Source organism: Meriones unguiculatus, chromosome 10 (genome assembly GCF_030254825.1).
Source record: "Meriones unguiculatus strain TT.TT164.6M chromosome 10, Bangor_MerUng_6.1, whole genome shotgun sequence".
Lineage (NCBI taxonomy): Eukaryota > Metazoa > Chordata > Mammalia > Rodentia > Muridae > Meriones > Meriones unguiculatus.
In genome coordinates this window covers 68,011,942-68,029,838 of record NC_083358.1, presented here as the reverse complement: position 1 = coordinate 68,029,838, position 17,897 = coordinate 68,011,942, and the positions used below count along the sequence as shown (strand labels likewise).

General features: G+C 41.3%; 2 protein-coding genes across 2 annotated transcripts in view; one reads left to right on the top strand and one right to left on the bottom strand.

The window, feature by feature from the left end:
- The window catches only part of Metap1 (methionyl aminopeptidase 1), a 36,322-nt gene extending 28,158 nt beyond the window's left edge, over positions 1-8,164 (bottom strand). Inside the window, exons 1-2 of the mRNA XM_021655791.2 lie at positions 7,996-8,164; positions 1,155-1,206 (exon numbers count right to left, since the gene is read on the bottom strand). Coding sequence (XP_021511466.1) covers positions 1,155-1,206; positions 7,996-8,109 — 166 coding nt within the window. The 5' untranslated portion in view covers positions 8,110-8,164. The remainder of the gene's footprint in view (positions 1-1,154; positions 1,207-7,995) is intronic.
- On the top strand, positions 8,108-8,521 carry LOC110560069 (uncharacterized). The gene has a single exon (XM_021655787.1). It carries the CDS (start codon positions 8,108-8,110, stop codon positions 8,519-8,521), a length of 414 nt encoding a protein of 137 aa, XP_021511462.1.
- The last annotated feature ends 9,376 nt before the right edge of the window (positions 8,522-17,897 follow it).

Below are 17,897 nucleotides of genomic sequence, written 5' to 3'. Positions count from 1 at the left end.
GCAAAACTTTTTAAACAACTGTGAAAGCAAAGGACACTGCATACTATTGTTCAAAAGCTACAATGTTTTAGGCCCAGATAAGAAACAGGCAGTGTGCCAAAGAGCATGCAATGTAAGGCCCAAAGTACAAGACATCCCAGCCGTGCACTTCCATTCAAGGGGACAAACCAAAAGCAGTTTCTCTTTTCCCTTATGCTTTGGTGAACTTTCACTCAGAGTACTGCCCACTTGCAGACTATTCTTCCTCCCATGGATAACCCAGAATGCCCAGTAAGCACAGATATCACTTTATACCACCAGGAAAAATACATCTTCTTAAAATCTCTATTTCCTTTTCCTTCAAATGTGGTTTGGCTAACCTCAGATGATTTGGTAAGGCACTCTAGCAAACTTTATTAACCAACTAACTCCTAGAAAACAAGCAGATGAGTACATGGCACCAAAATCATTGAGACAGAAAGTTTATACCAACTACCAAGCACTACATGCCAAGCATGCACCCATCACATGGCAATGCTGGATGCACAGCAAGTCCTAGTCAATTTCCAAGCAAGCATGGCAGGGTGTCTCAGGTCAGCCATACTAATGACTAAATTTACAGCATGAAGAGCTGACACAGAAAGACTATGCTGAAAAAAATGCCATACCAGTGTGGCTGATAATAGCTAATTATTATGGTTTCATCTTGTGGGTCATCCAAAACACCTCCAAAATCAACAGGGTATGGTGACACATGTCTATAACCAGCACTTAGAGGCAGAAACAGAGATATCGAGAGTTTAAGACCATTATCAGCTACAGAACAGCGATCTGGCCAAACAAAACCCAATACCCCTTGTGCCCTCCGCCTACAATATGCAGACACTTCTACCAAAACAAGAGGGTGTCAAAGGATTAGGGCACGATCAGGTACTAACCAAGCCAGATCCACCTATCCTAGCAAAGATCTCATGTTCTCATGTTAAACACATGAAACAAGATTAACCAGATGTAATTCAGACATTTTATTACATATTACCAAAGAATAATAATTCCAGATGTCAGAAGTATGCTTTCAGAGCACCCAAACACATACTTTCTGAAGTAAAAGTCCCAAGACTAGCACAAATGCTGCATCCAAGGCAGAGAGCATAAGGATAAGCAATGTTACTCACTTGCTTTCTTATGTAGTAACTTGTGAGTAGCCCAGCTTCCTTTAAAGCATTCCTAAAAGAGCAAACAAGAAAATCAGTTTCAGGCCTGCCTTAATCAGAAACATTTTTAAGAACTGTTACACAGAAGAAACAGTTACTGGCCAGGCACAATGGCATATGCCTTTAATCCCACCCCTCTGGAGGCTAGGACATGCAGGTGGGTTCCAGGCCAGCAAGAACTACACACTGAAACACTGCCTCAAAACATAAAAATAAAAAGACTAAAACACAAGGGTTTGCAAGACAAATATTAAGAGAAAGCTGGGTGGCACACACCTGTAATCAGGGAGGTAGAGGCAGGTGGATCTATGAGTTCGAGGCCAGCCTGGTCCACAAAGTGAGTCCAGGACAGCCAGGGCTACACAGAAAAACCCTGCCTCAAAAAACCGAATGAATGAATGAATGAATGAATGAATGGCAGCAGTTCAAAGCAGAAAGTAATCTAAGGCTAGGGTTATAGTTCACTGACTGGGATAGCATTTGCATGGTGTGCGCTGCCTTCAATGCCTACTACAGGCTCCCCCAGCCCAGTGTTTGAACACTTATTCCCTAGCTAGCAGTACTCTTTGAGAAGGTTGTAGAGCCTTTGGGAAGGAGCCCTGCAGGAAGAAGTGGGTCACTGCGGGCTAGCCTCTAACCTGCTTCCTGACTGCAGATACACCGCGACCAGCTGCCTCAGACTCAGCCCACTAGCTTTCCTCCCTGTAATGGACTAAAATATCCCTTCTTAAACTGTAAGCCAAAACAGCCAGCCCTCCTCTAAGCATCTTCTGTCACGAAGTTGCCACAGGAATGAAAACTAATATAGTACCAACAATTTTGACCCAAAAATACAAACAAACAAAAAATGTAATAGTTATAGAAAAACTTCAGTTTTTCTATTGTTATGCATAGAATCCGCTCCCATTTTCACGGTTCCTCCCTATCATTTAAAGAAAGGACTGTCAGTATTAAAAGCCAGTTCTAGGTAGTTCTTTGGGACCACATGGATCATTCATAGTGTGGACTGGAGAAATGGCTTAACAGTTACAAGCTTCAACAGACACCATTTCTGTTCCTAGTACCCGCACAAGGAGGCTTACAACTGACTCTAACTCTAGCTCAAGGGGATCCAACACCCTCTTCTGTCCTCTGTGGACACTACACATGCATAAAGCTTTAAAAAGAAGTCTAAACTTTGGGTACGTATCTGGAGAACAACTCTGTCATGTGTTCAAGTATGTATTGGTTGTTTCCTAGTCTGAAGTTTTTTTGGTATCTATTGTTGCTAGACCAGACTCATCCTTAACGTAATCTGACCTTCCCTTTCCATAGCAGTGTATGTTTTTTGTCTTTATAACGTAAATTTTGTAATTAGTCGTGTAATATTTGTCTCAAATGATAAGGAACCATCTCATATTTCTTGCTGAATGCCTAATCTCTAGCACTGTACTATACTTACAGCATGAATTGGTGCCACTTCCCCTAATATGATTTACTTCCAACATTAATGTAAAAAGGCAGACACACACACCCCACCCCAACTGCCTCGTTTCCTCTGGCGGCATATGTAGGGTCTTTAGAAAGCCTGCAATGTCAACAATCCCATGTCACTAACATGTCCTTTTTTTTTAAGATTTATTTGTGTGTGTGTGTGTGTGTGTCACATACACATGCATACCCACAAAGGCCGGTGGAGGACATGAGAAGCTAGGAAGAATTTGAAGGCAGTTGTAAGCCACCCCATGTGAGTGCCAGAAACCAAGCAAGTCCTCTGCAGGAGCTGCAAATGCTGTACCATTTATCTAGCTTCCCCCAAATACCTTTTACAGCCCTGTATTAGGTTTAAATTTCCCATCAACATCATTTATCATTTCTTTGTCATACTTTCATTTTGGTTAGTCAACTCCTCACTATCATTTTTGCAAAATGTCACATGATATCTGTGGGTAAGAAACAAACAGACAACACCTACTGCTGCCTCCATGTGAGCTGAGTGACAGACGACATGGGCAAGCGTAGAGACTGTTCACAGACGGATGTGCACATCCAGTATGTACTAGTAATCTAAGACTGAAAAGTTGGTATTCTTCATTGCTGTTTTGCAAGAACTAGCGGTAACAATTTGTCAAAAATATAAATTGGGCAAGTACTTAATCCCAGCATAAAAAAGCTAAGCTAGGATTGCCACGAATCCTTAGGGTGGACTACATAATGACAATTTGTCTTAAGATAAAAAAAGACTTTGCCCAAATATCTTGTGTGTGTGTGTGTGTGTGTGTGTGTGTGTAATACTTTGTGTGTAATAAGCCCTGACTATTCTGGACTTAGTTTGAAGACCAGGCTGGCCTCGAATTCTGAGATCCAACTGCCTCTGCCTCCTCAAGTACTGGGATTACACCATGCCTGGCTACACTTGCTGCTCTTGCAGAGGACCTTATTTCAGTTCCCAGCACCTATACGGTGGCTCACAACCATTCTTAACTCCAGTTCCAGGGGATCTGATGACCACTTCTGACCTCCAAGAACAGCAGGCACCAACATGGTACACATACATACAGGCAGACACAATACTCTCACACACGATAAATAAACCTAAATGATAAATAAGGTGATCAGCATCTTGAAATCACTTACCAGACACTAGGCCAGGCTCTGTACATGTTCTTATTCACTGTCTTCCCAACTCTAAGAATGGTGCCTTTCATCCATCCGCCGAAGGATCAGGAGCAAAGACTAAAACCCAAGTCTCACTGCAAATGCAGTCTCATCCCACTTAGCCACAGTCCCTGACTTTCTCAGTTCTGATGGCCACAAAGAATAGCACATCATTTAGGACTTTCTCAGCGGACTATCTGGCCCAGGGCAAGACAGTGAACAGCATAGAATCTTGCTAAATAACAGCAGTTAAGAAACTGAAATTTTGCCTGGCAGTAGTGGCGCACCTTTAATCCCAGCACCGGGGAGGCAGAGGGAGGTGGATCTCTAAGGGCAACCTGATCTATATAGTACATTCCAGGACAGCCAAGGTTACCCAGAGAAACCCTGTCTTGAAAAACAAAAAAGATAATGTAAGGGTAGAATTCCACTTTCCACAGCAGGCACATTCCTTCCATCCTTCAATTAATGAACTGAACACATACGGACAACAAGAAACTTCAGAAAACACAACAATGAGTAAACCTTAGGCGCCATCTCAAAAACAAAACAAAAAACAAAAACCTCTTACAAGTGAAGAAAATAAGGTACATACAACTATTAATTTAGTAAGAAAGGATACCTTCAAGACACTAAAAAAAAAAAAAAATCACAAGCTTTGGAAAGCCTAATTTTAAGGATAATGGGTCTTATTCCTTAAAGAAAGAAATTTCTTAAAAAGAAACTAAGATAAAAATATTTTTTATGTTTTTAAACATAAAATAGAGTTTAACAGTAAAATAAACTATCATTTACAGTTTAGTCAGTGCCTTTCCACCCACCAAAACCATATAAGAACTATTAGTGACCCAATTTTTTTTTCTTTTTCTTTTTTTTTTTTTTGAGACAGGGTTTTTCTGTATAGCCCTGGCCATCCTGGACTTGATTTGCAGACAAGGCTGGCCTCGAACTTATGAAGATCCACCTGCCTCTGCCTCCTGAGTGCTGGGATTGAGGGCATGTGCCACCAAGCCCCATTTTCAAAAGATAATGAAAACCAGAAGTTGTATGTATGAAGTCACACAGCAGAGAAGCTTCTGTTCTGCCTTTTCAGAAGTTAGTATTCTTCACTTCTGTTAACTAATTGTTAACAATTTGTAAAAAATATAAATTGGGCATGTACTTAAATCCCAGCATAAAAAAGCTAAGCTAGAATTGCCACCAACCTGTACGGAGAACCTGACCTGAACTCATTCATTCATTACTCATTCATTCAAATGTATTGACCACTTGCTGCATACAAGTTACAGTACAAGGAAATGAGCATTCAGCCATGAAAATGATAGCTTACCTTCTGATCAAAGACACTGTTTAACAAGTAAGGTAATTGGAGGTCATTAAAATGTTATAAAAGTGTTATGGTGTTATAAAAAGGTGTCTTTGTAGTTTGGTTGGTTCCAAAAACAGTCTGGCCAGTATTAGGGAAACGAAGACAGAGGTAAAGGAAAAAAAAAAACCCTCTGAAAAGAGCATGCCTAATGGCAAGGGAAAGCCTTACTCTCAACATGGATGTAAACTGTGTTTAGGAAAAGGTTCAGAGACAGAGGACAAGGAACATTTTGGTAAGTAAAGAATATAAACAGCAAGATAATCCCGACAGCCAGACAAGAGCTACTCTAACTGAGGAGCCAGAACACCAAAAGCAGTTAGAACCTCATTAATGAAATAGGCATGACCCAACTTTGGGAGGTGTGGCATTTATAGATAAGATCTAGTCTGGTTTGCTTTGAGTGGTTTGTTTACAAAGTGAGGAATCACAGTGGAGGGATGGATGAATTACTACAACTGACTCAGTGACAAATTTTACAAACTGGCCATGAGAGGTAATAGGAATGAGGAAAGGCAGCATAAGCCACTCTGGCTATTTGATTAAAGGTATAACAGTGATACTAGTACTATATCTACAGGCTCCAACACAGGCTACTTTTACACTCATTCTGCCATACTGAATATATCTTAGATGTTCTCACAATTCCAAACTACAATTCAATATTCTTTACAACAGATGCCACCTATGCCTGATGAACAGTTAAACATTTTAAGCATTTATATATTTTTAATTAAAAATTACAGGATTTTCCCCCTTCTCTTTCGTCCCTCCAACCTTTCCCATAACCCCTCCCCTAGCTCTTAGATCCATGGCTTCTATTACTATGTAACTGTATGTGAATGTGTGTGTGTGTGTGTGTGTGTGTGTGTGTATTTCTAAACATATAAATACAACCTTTTCAGTCTACTTAATGATCCTTGTATGTATACAGTTCCAGGGCTCAGCATCTATCTTGCATAATCAAATTGGGGAGCTAGTGTCAGTACATATTAATCCATATATCTTTACAAAATGTCACCCAAATCGGAGAGACATTTCTCCAGCCCATCCTACTTTCCTGCCCCTCCTCCTGTTCCTCCTCCTAGTTCTACTTCCTCTCTCTCTCTCTCTTTCTCCCTCTCTGAGACAAGAGTCTAAATATGTAGCATGGGCTGGGCTTGAACTCACTAGACAGACTAGGTTGGTCTGCTAAGAACTCTACCAGCCTCTGCCTCCCAAGTACTGGGATTAACGGTGTGTGGCACCACACCCAGCACCTCCCAACGTGAAACACTTGTGTAAACTACACTAATCTACTCAGATGGTACACAATTTTCATGGCAAACTTTCCTTTTAAGTCCAGGTTCCAAAAAGAACTCAGTAAGTTGAACTGGAAAATGTTAACAGTTTCAAGAGGCCCTCTACCGGCCCAGAGCTATTTTTAAATCAAGCAACACTTCCCTTCCACGTGCAACGTTTTGGAAAATGATATTAAGGTCAAAGATCATATACTCTCTAAACAAGACCCATGCAAAAGTGAAGATCTCTTTGCAATGGTTTATCTACAATTGTTAAGGCTTTTATTCATAGGTTTTATTTTATATTTATCTTTTCATGTACTTTATACTCAAAAATAGTTGTCTTGCTGTTTTCACATAACTATCTCCCCCCCCCCGCCAAAAAAAAAAATAGGGTTTCTCTATGTACCCCTAGCTGTCCTGGAATTCACTCTGTAGACCAGGCTACCCTAGGGATCTGCCTGCCTCTGCCTCTCAAGTGCTGGGATTAAAGGTGACATGTACCACCCCTCCGGCCACATAATTATTCAACTTTTTTAAGATATCAGTACTAAACTGTACTGGAATCCTTTAAAAAACACAAGGTCTTAAGTTGCAGGGCTACAGGGTCTTATCTTAGTATCAGTGTCAAGCAACCTTGTGAATCCTCACTCACTCTGTCTGCACAAGATAAGTTGGAAGCGTAAGTAATTTCACTTACTCAAGAATTAGCATGCCAAGGCCTTTGGACTCCTGATTAATTTCCCTCTCCCAGAAACCTGTCAGTTTAATATCAAACAATATTTATATACCTGTCGTCAACAAACTCTTAACTGAAGCCCAGTGTTTGCTGCCTTGCCATTATGCTGGGTCTCGAAACACAACGGAACACAAACACTGTTCAGTAAACACACACTTCTGTCAGGGCCCCACTCAGCGCTGGGTTTGCTCAGCTGCACAAAACTTGCACATCAGAGTCTTGCAGCTCTGAGGTCCTGAGGGAACTGTCCTTTCTACTCTGTAGGAACTTCAGGAACACAAGTGACTCATCTCTTTACCTTACCAGTTCTCTAAATGAATAATCTAAGATGCCAACGGAAAGAATGAATTACCCAGACCCCCCCCCCCTCCACGCCCACTCAAAGTTGTTTAAATGTCAGAGCACGGTAGTAAAACACAAAAGAAGTGAGGCTGAAACTAGCTCTCCTTTTCTGGAGACTGCGGCCACCCCGAGGCCCTGGCGGGTCGCTTCCGTCACCGTCCGGGATTGCACAGGCACCGGAACGAAGCCCCTGGAGCGCGGCCCGCGGCGCCCACACCCGACCCCGGCTCGGGCGAAGGTCGTGGGCTACCGGTTCCCGCGCGTCCCTACCCGGCCGCCCTCCGGGATGCGGACGTGTGGCCCGAACCCGGCGCAGGTCAGCTTCCGCCCCCGCGAGCGCCGGCGGCTGGCTCCCGAGGCCCGGGCCACTCTGAGGCCGGAGGGAGAGGCAACCGGGCCCAGAGGCGGAGGCCGGAGGGGCGCGGAGTGGGTGGCTACCTGCGAGCAGAAGTACGAGCCCTGGATGCCCAGCTTGATGCAGGTGGGACACTGGAGCTTGGCCTCGCTGCTGCAGCCGTCCGTCTCGCACACCCGCGTCTCCACGGCCGCCATGCTGCCAGGCTGCCGGAGGAGGGAGGAACGGCCGGAGGGAGGGGAGAGAGAGGCAGCCGGGGAGGAGCTCCGCCGAGCGACGGGCGGGGAGGAGGAGGGCCCGCCCCTACGCTGCGCGCCCCGCCCACACCGCGCACGCGCCCCGCGCGCTCACCTGCTGCCCCGCCCCTCCCGCCGCCCGGCCCGCCCCGCCCCCGGCAGCCCCGCCCCCGCTGCGCACGCGTACTGCCGCCGCGCCCCACCCCCTCGCCCCGCCTCTGCGCGGCAGCCCCGGTCCACGGCCGCGGACCCCGCTTGCGTCCTCTGGGCGCGACCTCGGAACACGGACCCGGAACTCCCTCATTGTTGGGCTCCTCTGCTTGGTTCTTCACCTGACGCTTCTTGCAGAGTAACTCCCTTTTGTGAGTTCTGACCCTCAAAAAAAGAAAAACCCCAAAAAGCGCCCATTCTCAAAAAAATGTCAATGGAACCGAGATGGGTCAAAATCCGCCCTCCCTCGTGCCTCTCTTTCCAAACTCCGCCGTTGAAATACATAATGCTAGTAACTGCCAGAGCGTTCAATACCCACGGAATTTTTTATATATATATATTATCTGATTTTATGGTCTAAGAGAATTCAACTAACCAAGAAATGTGGGTGTTAGCCGGGCGGTGGTGGCGCTCGCCTCTAAAAGCCCACACACACTTAGGGAGGTAGAGGCAAGCAGATCTCTGGGAGTTCCAGGCCAGCCTAGTCTACAGCGTGAGTTCCAGGGCTACACAGAAATCCTGTCTCAGAAAACCAAAGAAAATAAAGAAAAGAAGCTAAAAAAAAAAAAAAAAAAAAAGCTCTTAGAGTTCATCAGCTACAAACCTGTGACCTAAATCTTTGAACTACAAATACTCAGTAGACTCCAGAACTGCCGGTTTCTAACTTGTGTTTGTCAAGGGGGGGGGAGGAAGGGTGGGGCTGGAACTGGTTTTATTTGATCATCAACTAAATGCTGTAGGTTTTGTTATTTTTTAAAATTTTTCCACCTTAGTAGACCAGAAAAGCTCATATTTTCTTTAATAACTTTTGCTGTATAACCGCTGTAAAACTTCTAATAAAAATGTATACATTTAAGCAAAAAAAAAAAAAATCAGTGACTGCATATATGTATATGTTTGTATAGGACATATAACTATACAAATCCCAGCTTCCTAAACTGTGGCTTACAACTTCTAAATGTGGAACCACAAAATATTTGGCAATAGTAAAAGGTTTTTAAAAGCCTAACCACCAGAAGTTAACTGAAAATTAAAGGCGAATTGCATCGCAGGTATTTTGTTAACACTCAGCGTGTGCATCAGGACTTCTCTGCAGCCTTGATTCTGAACCCACAGCACACTGCATTGCCTGTACTGTCACACAGGCAGCCACAAACAACCGCCTGAACACTGCCACAGGAGACTATTGTGTGTTGTGAACTGCAAATATTGTGAAGTCAGCGTTTTTGGTGTTTTGCTCTTAAGCACAATTGGTTTCATTACAGAAAACAAAATTTTAGTATTTTCCTACTATCATTCTTCATCAGTTATGAAGTATCTGTTTGGATTGAATTGCCTTAGAATAGCAGCGTAGTAAGGTGGTTGGTACTTTGCATAGTGAATTGAATGATTCTAAATATTGCTTTTTGAGTTGCTGGCTTGGACTTCATTTTTAAAAAAATTATACAGTGGATTTTGGCGTGGATTAGCCAGCGTTTCCAACAATTCCTAAAACAGATCAAAATATGCTTCTGCTATTTTGTACTACATATTTATACAAAGCAACATTTTCAGCATTGACAATTATAAATCAAGATAATTCATCAACTATGAAAAACATTAAAGATGCTTTATGACCTGTAGTGTCAAATATTCATCCAAGATTTCTTTTCCTTTTTTTTTTTTTTTTCCTTCTCTTTTCTTTTTGTTGTTGTTGTTGTTTGGCTTTTCTAGTCTGGGTTTCTCTGAGTAGCTCTGGCTGTCCTGGAAGTTGCTTTGTAGACCAGGTTGGCCTTGAACTCAGAGGTCCCCCTCTGCCTCCTGGGTGCTGGGATTAAAGGCATGTACCACCACTGCTGGAAAGATCTCTGTATGAAGAATGAACAAGCAATATGTCTCATATGTAATGTGAATTTAATAAAAAAGTGTTATAGCAAAATTGTTCTAAGGGACGGAAAGACGACTCAGCAATTTAAAGATCTTACTATACTTGCAGAGGACCTGAATTCAGTCCTCAGCACATCAATTAGCTCACAACCACTGTAACTCCAACCCCTGTGGATCCTACTCCCTCTTCTGACTCCCGTGCTCATCTGTACACATGCATATTCTCACACGGACACAGACCCATAAATTAAAATAAAATGTATTTTAAAGATTTTTTAAAAAATTATTCTGCATCAAAGAATTGTTTTCTTTATTGCGTGTGTGTGTGTGTGTGTGTGTGTGTGTGTGTTGACACACGCTTGCTGTGGTGGGTATCTGAAGGTCAGAGGACAGGTTGCAGCATCCTCTCTTTCCACCACGGGAGTCCCAGGGATGGAATGCACTGGCTGCCTTGGCATCAAGTGCCTCTACCAGTTGAGCCATCTCACTGTTCCAAAGAATTGAGATAAGTGTCAGTGAATGTCTAATTTGCATATCATTGTATGTACCTCTGTACTTAAAGTTGTATAAATATTCCTCAGGCAAAAAGAGGTCCCAACTGGGAACAGTTTATCAAGTCCTGGTATGCTTAAAATATATTGAGGGGGACTGGCAAGAGGGCTCATTATGTATTCCTTACAAAACATTTAAAAGGAAAGACAGTTAACTTTATGGTGGAAAAACACATTGTCTACATGAAATGTACAAATCAATTTTGTACATTTTCTTATATGAACCATGAAGAAGTTGCAGTATTCTTTCTGATGTTCCTACCCAAAATACATAGTTAATCCTAATCAGAAGGAAATATCAAGTAAACCCAAACCAGACAGTCTATATAGTATAACTGACCTACACTCCTCAAAATTCATCGCCTGCGGTGTTCCATACATGTTGTTTGTATATGGTTCTGGCTTACCTCATTAGGCTCCTCTGTCGTGATTCTTTATGTTGGCCCTTAGCCCATTTGCAATAGCTAATTGCCTAGTTCTCTGAACACTTTGCTATTCCATTCTTACAGTTTCTTGTTTGTTGGGTTTTGTTTTGTTTTGCTTTGCTTTCTGATTTCCAAGACAGGGTTTCTCTGTGTAGCATTGGCTGTCCTGGACTCACTTTGTAGGTCATGCTGGCCTCAAACTCACAGTGATCCCCATTTTTAAAGCTCCTTTCTTTCTTTCTTTCTTTCTTTCTTTCTTTCTTTCTTTCTTTCTTTCTGTCTTTCTTTCTGTCTTTCTGTCTTTCTTTCTTTCATTATGTAAACAGTATTCTGCCTGCATGTATGCCTACTGCCAGAAGAGGGCACCACATATCATTATATATGGTTATGATCCACCATGTGATTGCTGGAAATTGTTCTTTGGAAGAACAGCCAAGTGCTCTTAATCTCTGAGCAATCTCTCCAAACTGTCTTACAGGTTCTTATCATTCCATTCCCCTGTCCTGAAGTAAATTTTTCAATAATAATTATTATTACTAATAATTATTAATTGTTACTTATAATAATTATAGTTATTATAATCAATTATTTATGGTTATAAGAATTTTTAATTGCTGAGTAGTATTCCATTGGTTAAGAGTACCACAATTTCTGTATCCATTTCCTAGATGGAAACAACATCTAGGTTGTTTCCATGTTCTGGCTATTATGAATAAAGCTGCTACAAACATGGTTGAGTAAATGTCCTTATTGTGTACTTGAGCATCTTTTGGATATATGCCTAGGAGTGGTATAGCTGGATCTTGACAAAGCACCATTCCTAGTTGTCTGAGAAGGTGCCAGATTGATTTCCAAAGTGGTTGTACAAGTTTACATTCCGACCAGCAATGGAGGAGGGCTCCCCTTTCTCCACAACCTCTCCAGCATGTGTTATCACTTGAGTTTTTTAGCCATTGTGATGAGTGTGAAATCTCAGGGTCGTTTTGATTTGCATCTCTCTGATGGCTAAAGATGTTGAGCATCTCTTTTAAGTGTTTCTCTGCCATTCTATATTCCTCTACAGAGAATTCTCTGTTTAGCTCCGTACCCCATTTTTTAATTGGATTGCTTGATTTGTTGCTTTTTAACTTCTTTAGTTCGTTATATATTCTCAAACATGTTTGGAGCAGCTTTATTCTTGAAACAACCCAGATGTCCATCAATGGAGGAAAGGGTACAGAAATTGTGGTACTTTTACACAATGGAATACTACTCAGCAATTAAAAACAAGGAAATCATGAGATTTGCAGGCAAATGGTGGAAACTAGAAAAGATCATCCTGAGTGAGGTATCCAAAAAGCAGAAAGACACATGTGGTATATACTCACTTATAAGTGGGTACTAGACCTCTAAGATAGGATAAACATACTAAAATCTGTACACCTAAAGAAGATAAACAAGAAAGAGGACCCAGGGTAAGATGATCAACCCTAACTTAGAAAGACAAATGGGATGGACATTGGAAGTAGGAAAAAACAAGTAACAGGACAGGAGCCTACCACAGAGGGGCTCTGAAAGACTCTACCTAGCAGTGTATCAAAGCAGATGCTGAGACTCATAACCAAACCTTCAGCAGAGTGCAGGGAATCATATGAAAGAACAGGGAGTTAGTATGACCTGGAGAGGACAAGAGCTCCACAAGGACCAAATATATCTGGGCACAGGGGTCTTTTATGAGACTATTTCCAACCAAGAACCAGGTATGGATGTAACCTAGAACCTCTGCTCAGATGTAGCCCATGGTAGCTCCGTATCCAAGTGGGATCCCTAGTAAGGGGAACAAGGACTATTTCTGACATGAACTCAATGTCGGGCTCTTGGATTTCCACCCCCAAGAGGGAGGAACAGCCTTTCTAGCCACAGAGGTGGACATTGCAGCCAATCCTGAAGAAACCTGATAAGCTAGGGTCAGATTGAAGGGGAGGAGACCTCTCCTATCTGTGGACTTGGAAAGGGGCAGGGAGGAAATGAGGGAGGGAGGGTAGGATTGGGAGGGAATGAGGGGGCGGGCTACAGCTGGGATAAAAAGTTAATAAACTGTAACTAATATTTTAAAAATAAAATTTAAAAAGAAAAATAAATATTAATATATAATTAATTATACATTGCAATTATAATTATAATTACAGTTAATAAGTTATTATTATTGTTATTATTATTGGCTAGGCAGCATTAACTTCTGCAAAAGAGTGCATTACTTCATCCAAGCAGCAAGCACATAGTAGGAAATGTGATAGGTTTTTATCCTAACTCCAGAATACTGTGTCTTTTCCCCACTGGGTGGAGTTCAAGCACACATGCTTTGAAAGTTGCCTAATTTTCAAAAAAATCAGAAGGAAGGAAATGAAGAAAATAGGAACCAGGTCAGCCACTCCAGGCAACTACGTTTCAGGAATGCAGTAAGGCTTTTGTGGAAACACCATTTTACAAGGCGGTGAAGGCTACAAAATAGCCTTCCAAAGGTTAAGTTCCTGTAATCATTCTTTTTGATAGAAAATACTTAGATTGCTTCCATTACCTCGGTGGTATCTTCATCTCATTAATAAAAGAATTTAGAAATGGACTCAAAAGTTGAGAACAACTTTATTAGCGTTTAGAGAAAAATAAGGCTATGAACGTTTGCAGTTGCCAGACAGAAATGGGGAAGGGAAAGAGAGACAACCACAACATTTGCAACTGAGGCTTCTTCTCTACATGGCCACAGAACAAGGGGCTTAGAAGAACTAGGGACAAAATTCAGAGTGCCAGGAAAAGCAAGTTTAGCTTTGGTCAGTACTTGGGAGGGGGTGGGGCTAAGAAATGTAACATAAAAGTTATATTCTTCTGAGTTAGAGCACAGAAATGCTGTACCATAATGATCTCTGCAGGCAGCTGCCCCATTTGATCCTTTATGAAATGACTGATGGATAGATTTTTTATTTTTTTTGGATAGGTTCTAAGTCTAGCCCAGGCTAGCCTTGAATTATGACAGTCCTGCCTCAGCCTCCAAAATGTTAATATTTCAGACATGGCATCCCACACTGATTCTGTTTCTTTAAGAGCTAATTGTGGCTGGAGAGACGGCTCAGAGGTTAAGAGTACTGGTTGCTCTTCCAGAGGTCCTGAGCTCATATTCCCAGCAACCACATGGTGGCTCACAACCATCTATAGTGGAATTTGATTCACTCCTCTGGTGTGCATGAAATAGAGCATTTGTATACATAAAATAAATCAAAACGTTTAAAAAAGAATGAAAGATTCCATTGATCCACCATTCTGTTTCTATGCCAGTACCATGCAGTTTTTATTACTGTTGCTCTATAGTACAGCTTAAGATCAGGATGGAGATACATCCAGAAGATCTTTTATTGTAGAGGATTGTTTTAGCAATTCTGGGTTTCTTATTATTCCATATGAAGTTGAGAATTTTTCTGTCCAGGTCTGTAAAGAATTGTGTTGGTAATTTGATAGGAATTGCATTGAATCTGTAGATTGCTTTTGGTAAGATGGCCATATTTACTATGTTAATCCTGCCAAGCTATGAGCATGGGAGATCTTTCCATCTTCTGAAATCTTCCTCTAATTCTTTCTTCAAAGACTTGAAATTTTTTTCATACAAGTCTTTGACTTGCTTGGTTAGGGTTACACCAAGGTACTTCATGTCATTTGTGGCTATTGTGAAGGGTGTTGTTTCCCTAATTTCTTTCTCAGCCCTTTTGTCTTTGGTATACAGGAGGCCTACTGATTTTTTTGAGTTAATTTTTATCTGGCCACTTTGCTGAAGGTGTTTATCAGCTGTAGGAGTTCTCTGGTAGAGTTTTTGGGGTCACTCAGGTATACTATCATATCATCTGCAAATAGTGATAATTTGACTTCTTCCTTTCCAATTTGTATCCCCTTGATCTACTTCAACTGTCTTATTGCTCTAGCAAGGACTTCCAGAACTATGTTGAAGAGTGGGCAGCCTTGTCTTGTCCCTGATTTCAGTGGGATTGCTTTAAGTTTCTCTCTGTTCAGTTTGATGTTGGGTATAGGCTTGCTGTATATCGCCTTTACTATGTTTAGATATGTGCCTTGTATCCCTGACCTCTCCAATACTTTAAACATGAATGGATGTTGGATTTTGTCAAATGCTTTTTCAGCATCTAGGGAGATTATCATGTGTTTTTTTTTTCTTTCAGTTTGTTAATATGGTGGATCACATTGATGAATTTCCATATATTGAACCACCCCTACATACTTGGGATGAAGCCTACTTGGTCATGGTGGATGATATCTTTGATGTGTTCTTGTATTCGATTTGCAAGTATTTTGTTGAATATTTTTGCATCAATGTTCATAAAGGAGATTGGCCTGAAATTCTCTTTCTTTGTTGGGTCTTTGTGAGGTTTAGGTACCAAGGTGACTGTGGCTTCTTAGAATGAGTTTGGTAATGTTCCTTCTGTTTCTATTTTGTAGAATAGTTTGAAGAGAATTGGTGTTAGCTCTTCTTTGAAGGTCTGGTAGAATTCTGCGCTGAAGCCATCTGGTCCTGGGCTCTTTTTGGTTGGGAGACTTTTAATGACTGCTTCTATTTCTTTGGGGGATATAGGACTATTTAATTGATTTACCTGGTCCTGATTCAGCTTTGGTAAGTCGAATCAATCAAGAAAATTGTCCATTTCATTTAGATTTTCAAATTTTGTGACATATAGACTTTTGAAGTAAGTCCTAATGATTGGATTTCCTCAGTGTCTGTAGTTATGTCCCCCTTTTTATTTCTGATTTTGTTGATTTGGGTGGTGTCTCTCTGCCTTTTAGTTAGCTTGGCTAAGGGTTTGTCTATCTTGTTGATTTTCTCAAAGAAGCAGCTCTTGGTTTCATTGATTCTTTGAATTGTTTTATTTGTTTCTAATTGATTGATTTCAGCCCTGAGTTTGATTATTTCCAGCCTTCTACTCCTTTTTGGTGTGTCTGAGTCTTCCTTTTCTAGGGTTTTTAAGTGAGCCATTAAGTTACTTGAATGAGCTGTTTCGAATTTCTTCTTGAAGGCACTTAGTGCTATGAACTTTCCTCTTAGCACTGCTTTCATTGTGTCCCACAAGTTTGGGTATGTTGTGTCTTCATTTTCATTGAGTTCTAGGAAGACTTTAATTTCTTTCTTTATTTCTTCCCTGACCCAGCTGTCATTTAGTAGCAAGTTGTTCAGTTTCCATGTGTGTGTAGGCTTTTTGCTATTTCTGTTGTTGTTGAGGTCCAGCTTTATTCCATGGTGATCAGACAGGATAAAAGGGATTATTTCAATCTTCTTGTATCTATTGAGGCTCGCTTTGTGACCAACTATATGTTCTATTTTGGAGAGGGTTCCATGAGGTGCTGAGAAGAAGGTAAATTCTTTTGTGTTTGGGTGAAAGGTTCTGTAGATGTCCGTGAGGTCCATTTGATTCATGACCTCTGTCAGAGTTATTGTTTCTTTGTTTAATTTCTGTTTTGTTGACCTGTTGAGAGTGGGGTGTTGAAGTCTCCCAAAACCATACAATGGAAAAAAGATAGCATCTTCAACAAATGGTGCTGGTCTAACTGGATGTCTACATGTAGAAAAATGCAAATAGATCCATACTTATCACCCTGCACAAAACTAAAGTCCAAGTGGATCAAAGACCTAAACATGAAACCAGACACATTAAATCGGTTAGGAAGAAAAAGTGAGGAAAACCCTAGAACTCATTGGTACAGGAGACAACTTCCTGAACAGAACACCAACAGCACAAGCTCTAAGAGCAACAATCGGAACCTCATGAAACTGAAAAGCTTCTGTAAAACAAAGGACACCGTCATCAAAACAAAACAAATGCCTACTACATATTGGGAAAGAATCTTCACCAACCCTTTTTCTGACAGAGGACTAATATCCAGTATATATAAAGAACTAAAGAAGCTGAAAAGCAGCAAACCAAGTAATCCAATTAAAAAATGGGGAACAGAGCTAAACAGAGAACTCTCTGTAGAGGAATATTGAATGGCAGAGAACACTTAAAGAAATGCTCACCGTCATTAGCCATTAGGGAAATGCAAATCAAAACAACTCTGAGATTTCACCTTATACCCATCAGAATGGCCAAGATCAAAAACTCAAGTGACAACACATGCTGAAGAGGTTGTGGAGAAAGGGGAACCCTCCTCCACTGCTAGTGGGAATATAAACTTGTACTCTGGAAATCAATCTGGCGCTTTCTCAGACAACTAGGAATAGCACTTCCTCAAGATCCAGCCATACCTCTCCTAGGCATATATCCAAAAGAGGCTCAAGTACACAATAAGGACATTTGCTCAACCATGTTTGTAGCAGCTTTATTTGTAATAGCCAGAAGCTGGAAACAGCCCAGGTGCCCCTCAACTGAAGAATGGATAAAGAAATTGTGGTACATTTACACGATGGAATACTACCCAGCAATTAAAAACAAGGAAATCATGAAATTTGCAGGTAAATGGTGGGACCTGGAAGGGATCATCCTGAGTGAGCTGTCCCAGAAGCAGAAAGACACACATGGTCATATAGACATATAACATAGAATAAACCTACTAAAATCAGTACATCTAAAGAAACTAATCAAGAGAGAGGACCCTGATTAAAATGCTCAATCCCCATCCCGAAAGGCAAAGAGAATGGACATCAGAAGAATAAGAAAACAGCAAACAA

Excerpts from the sequence above, each read along its gene's own strand:
- LOC110560069 (XM_021655787.1), top strand. The coding sequence starts at position 8,108 with ATGCTGCCAGGCTGCCGGAGGAGGGAGGAACGGCCGGAGGGAGGGGAG.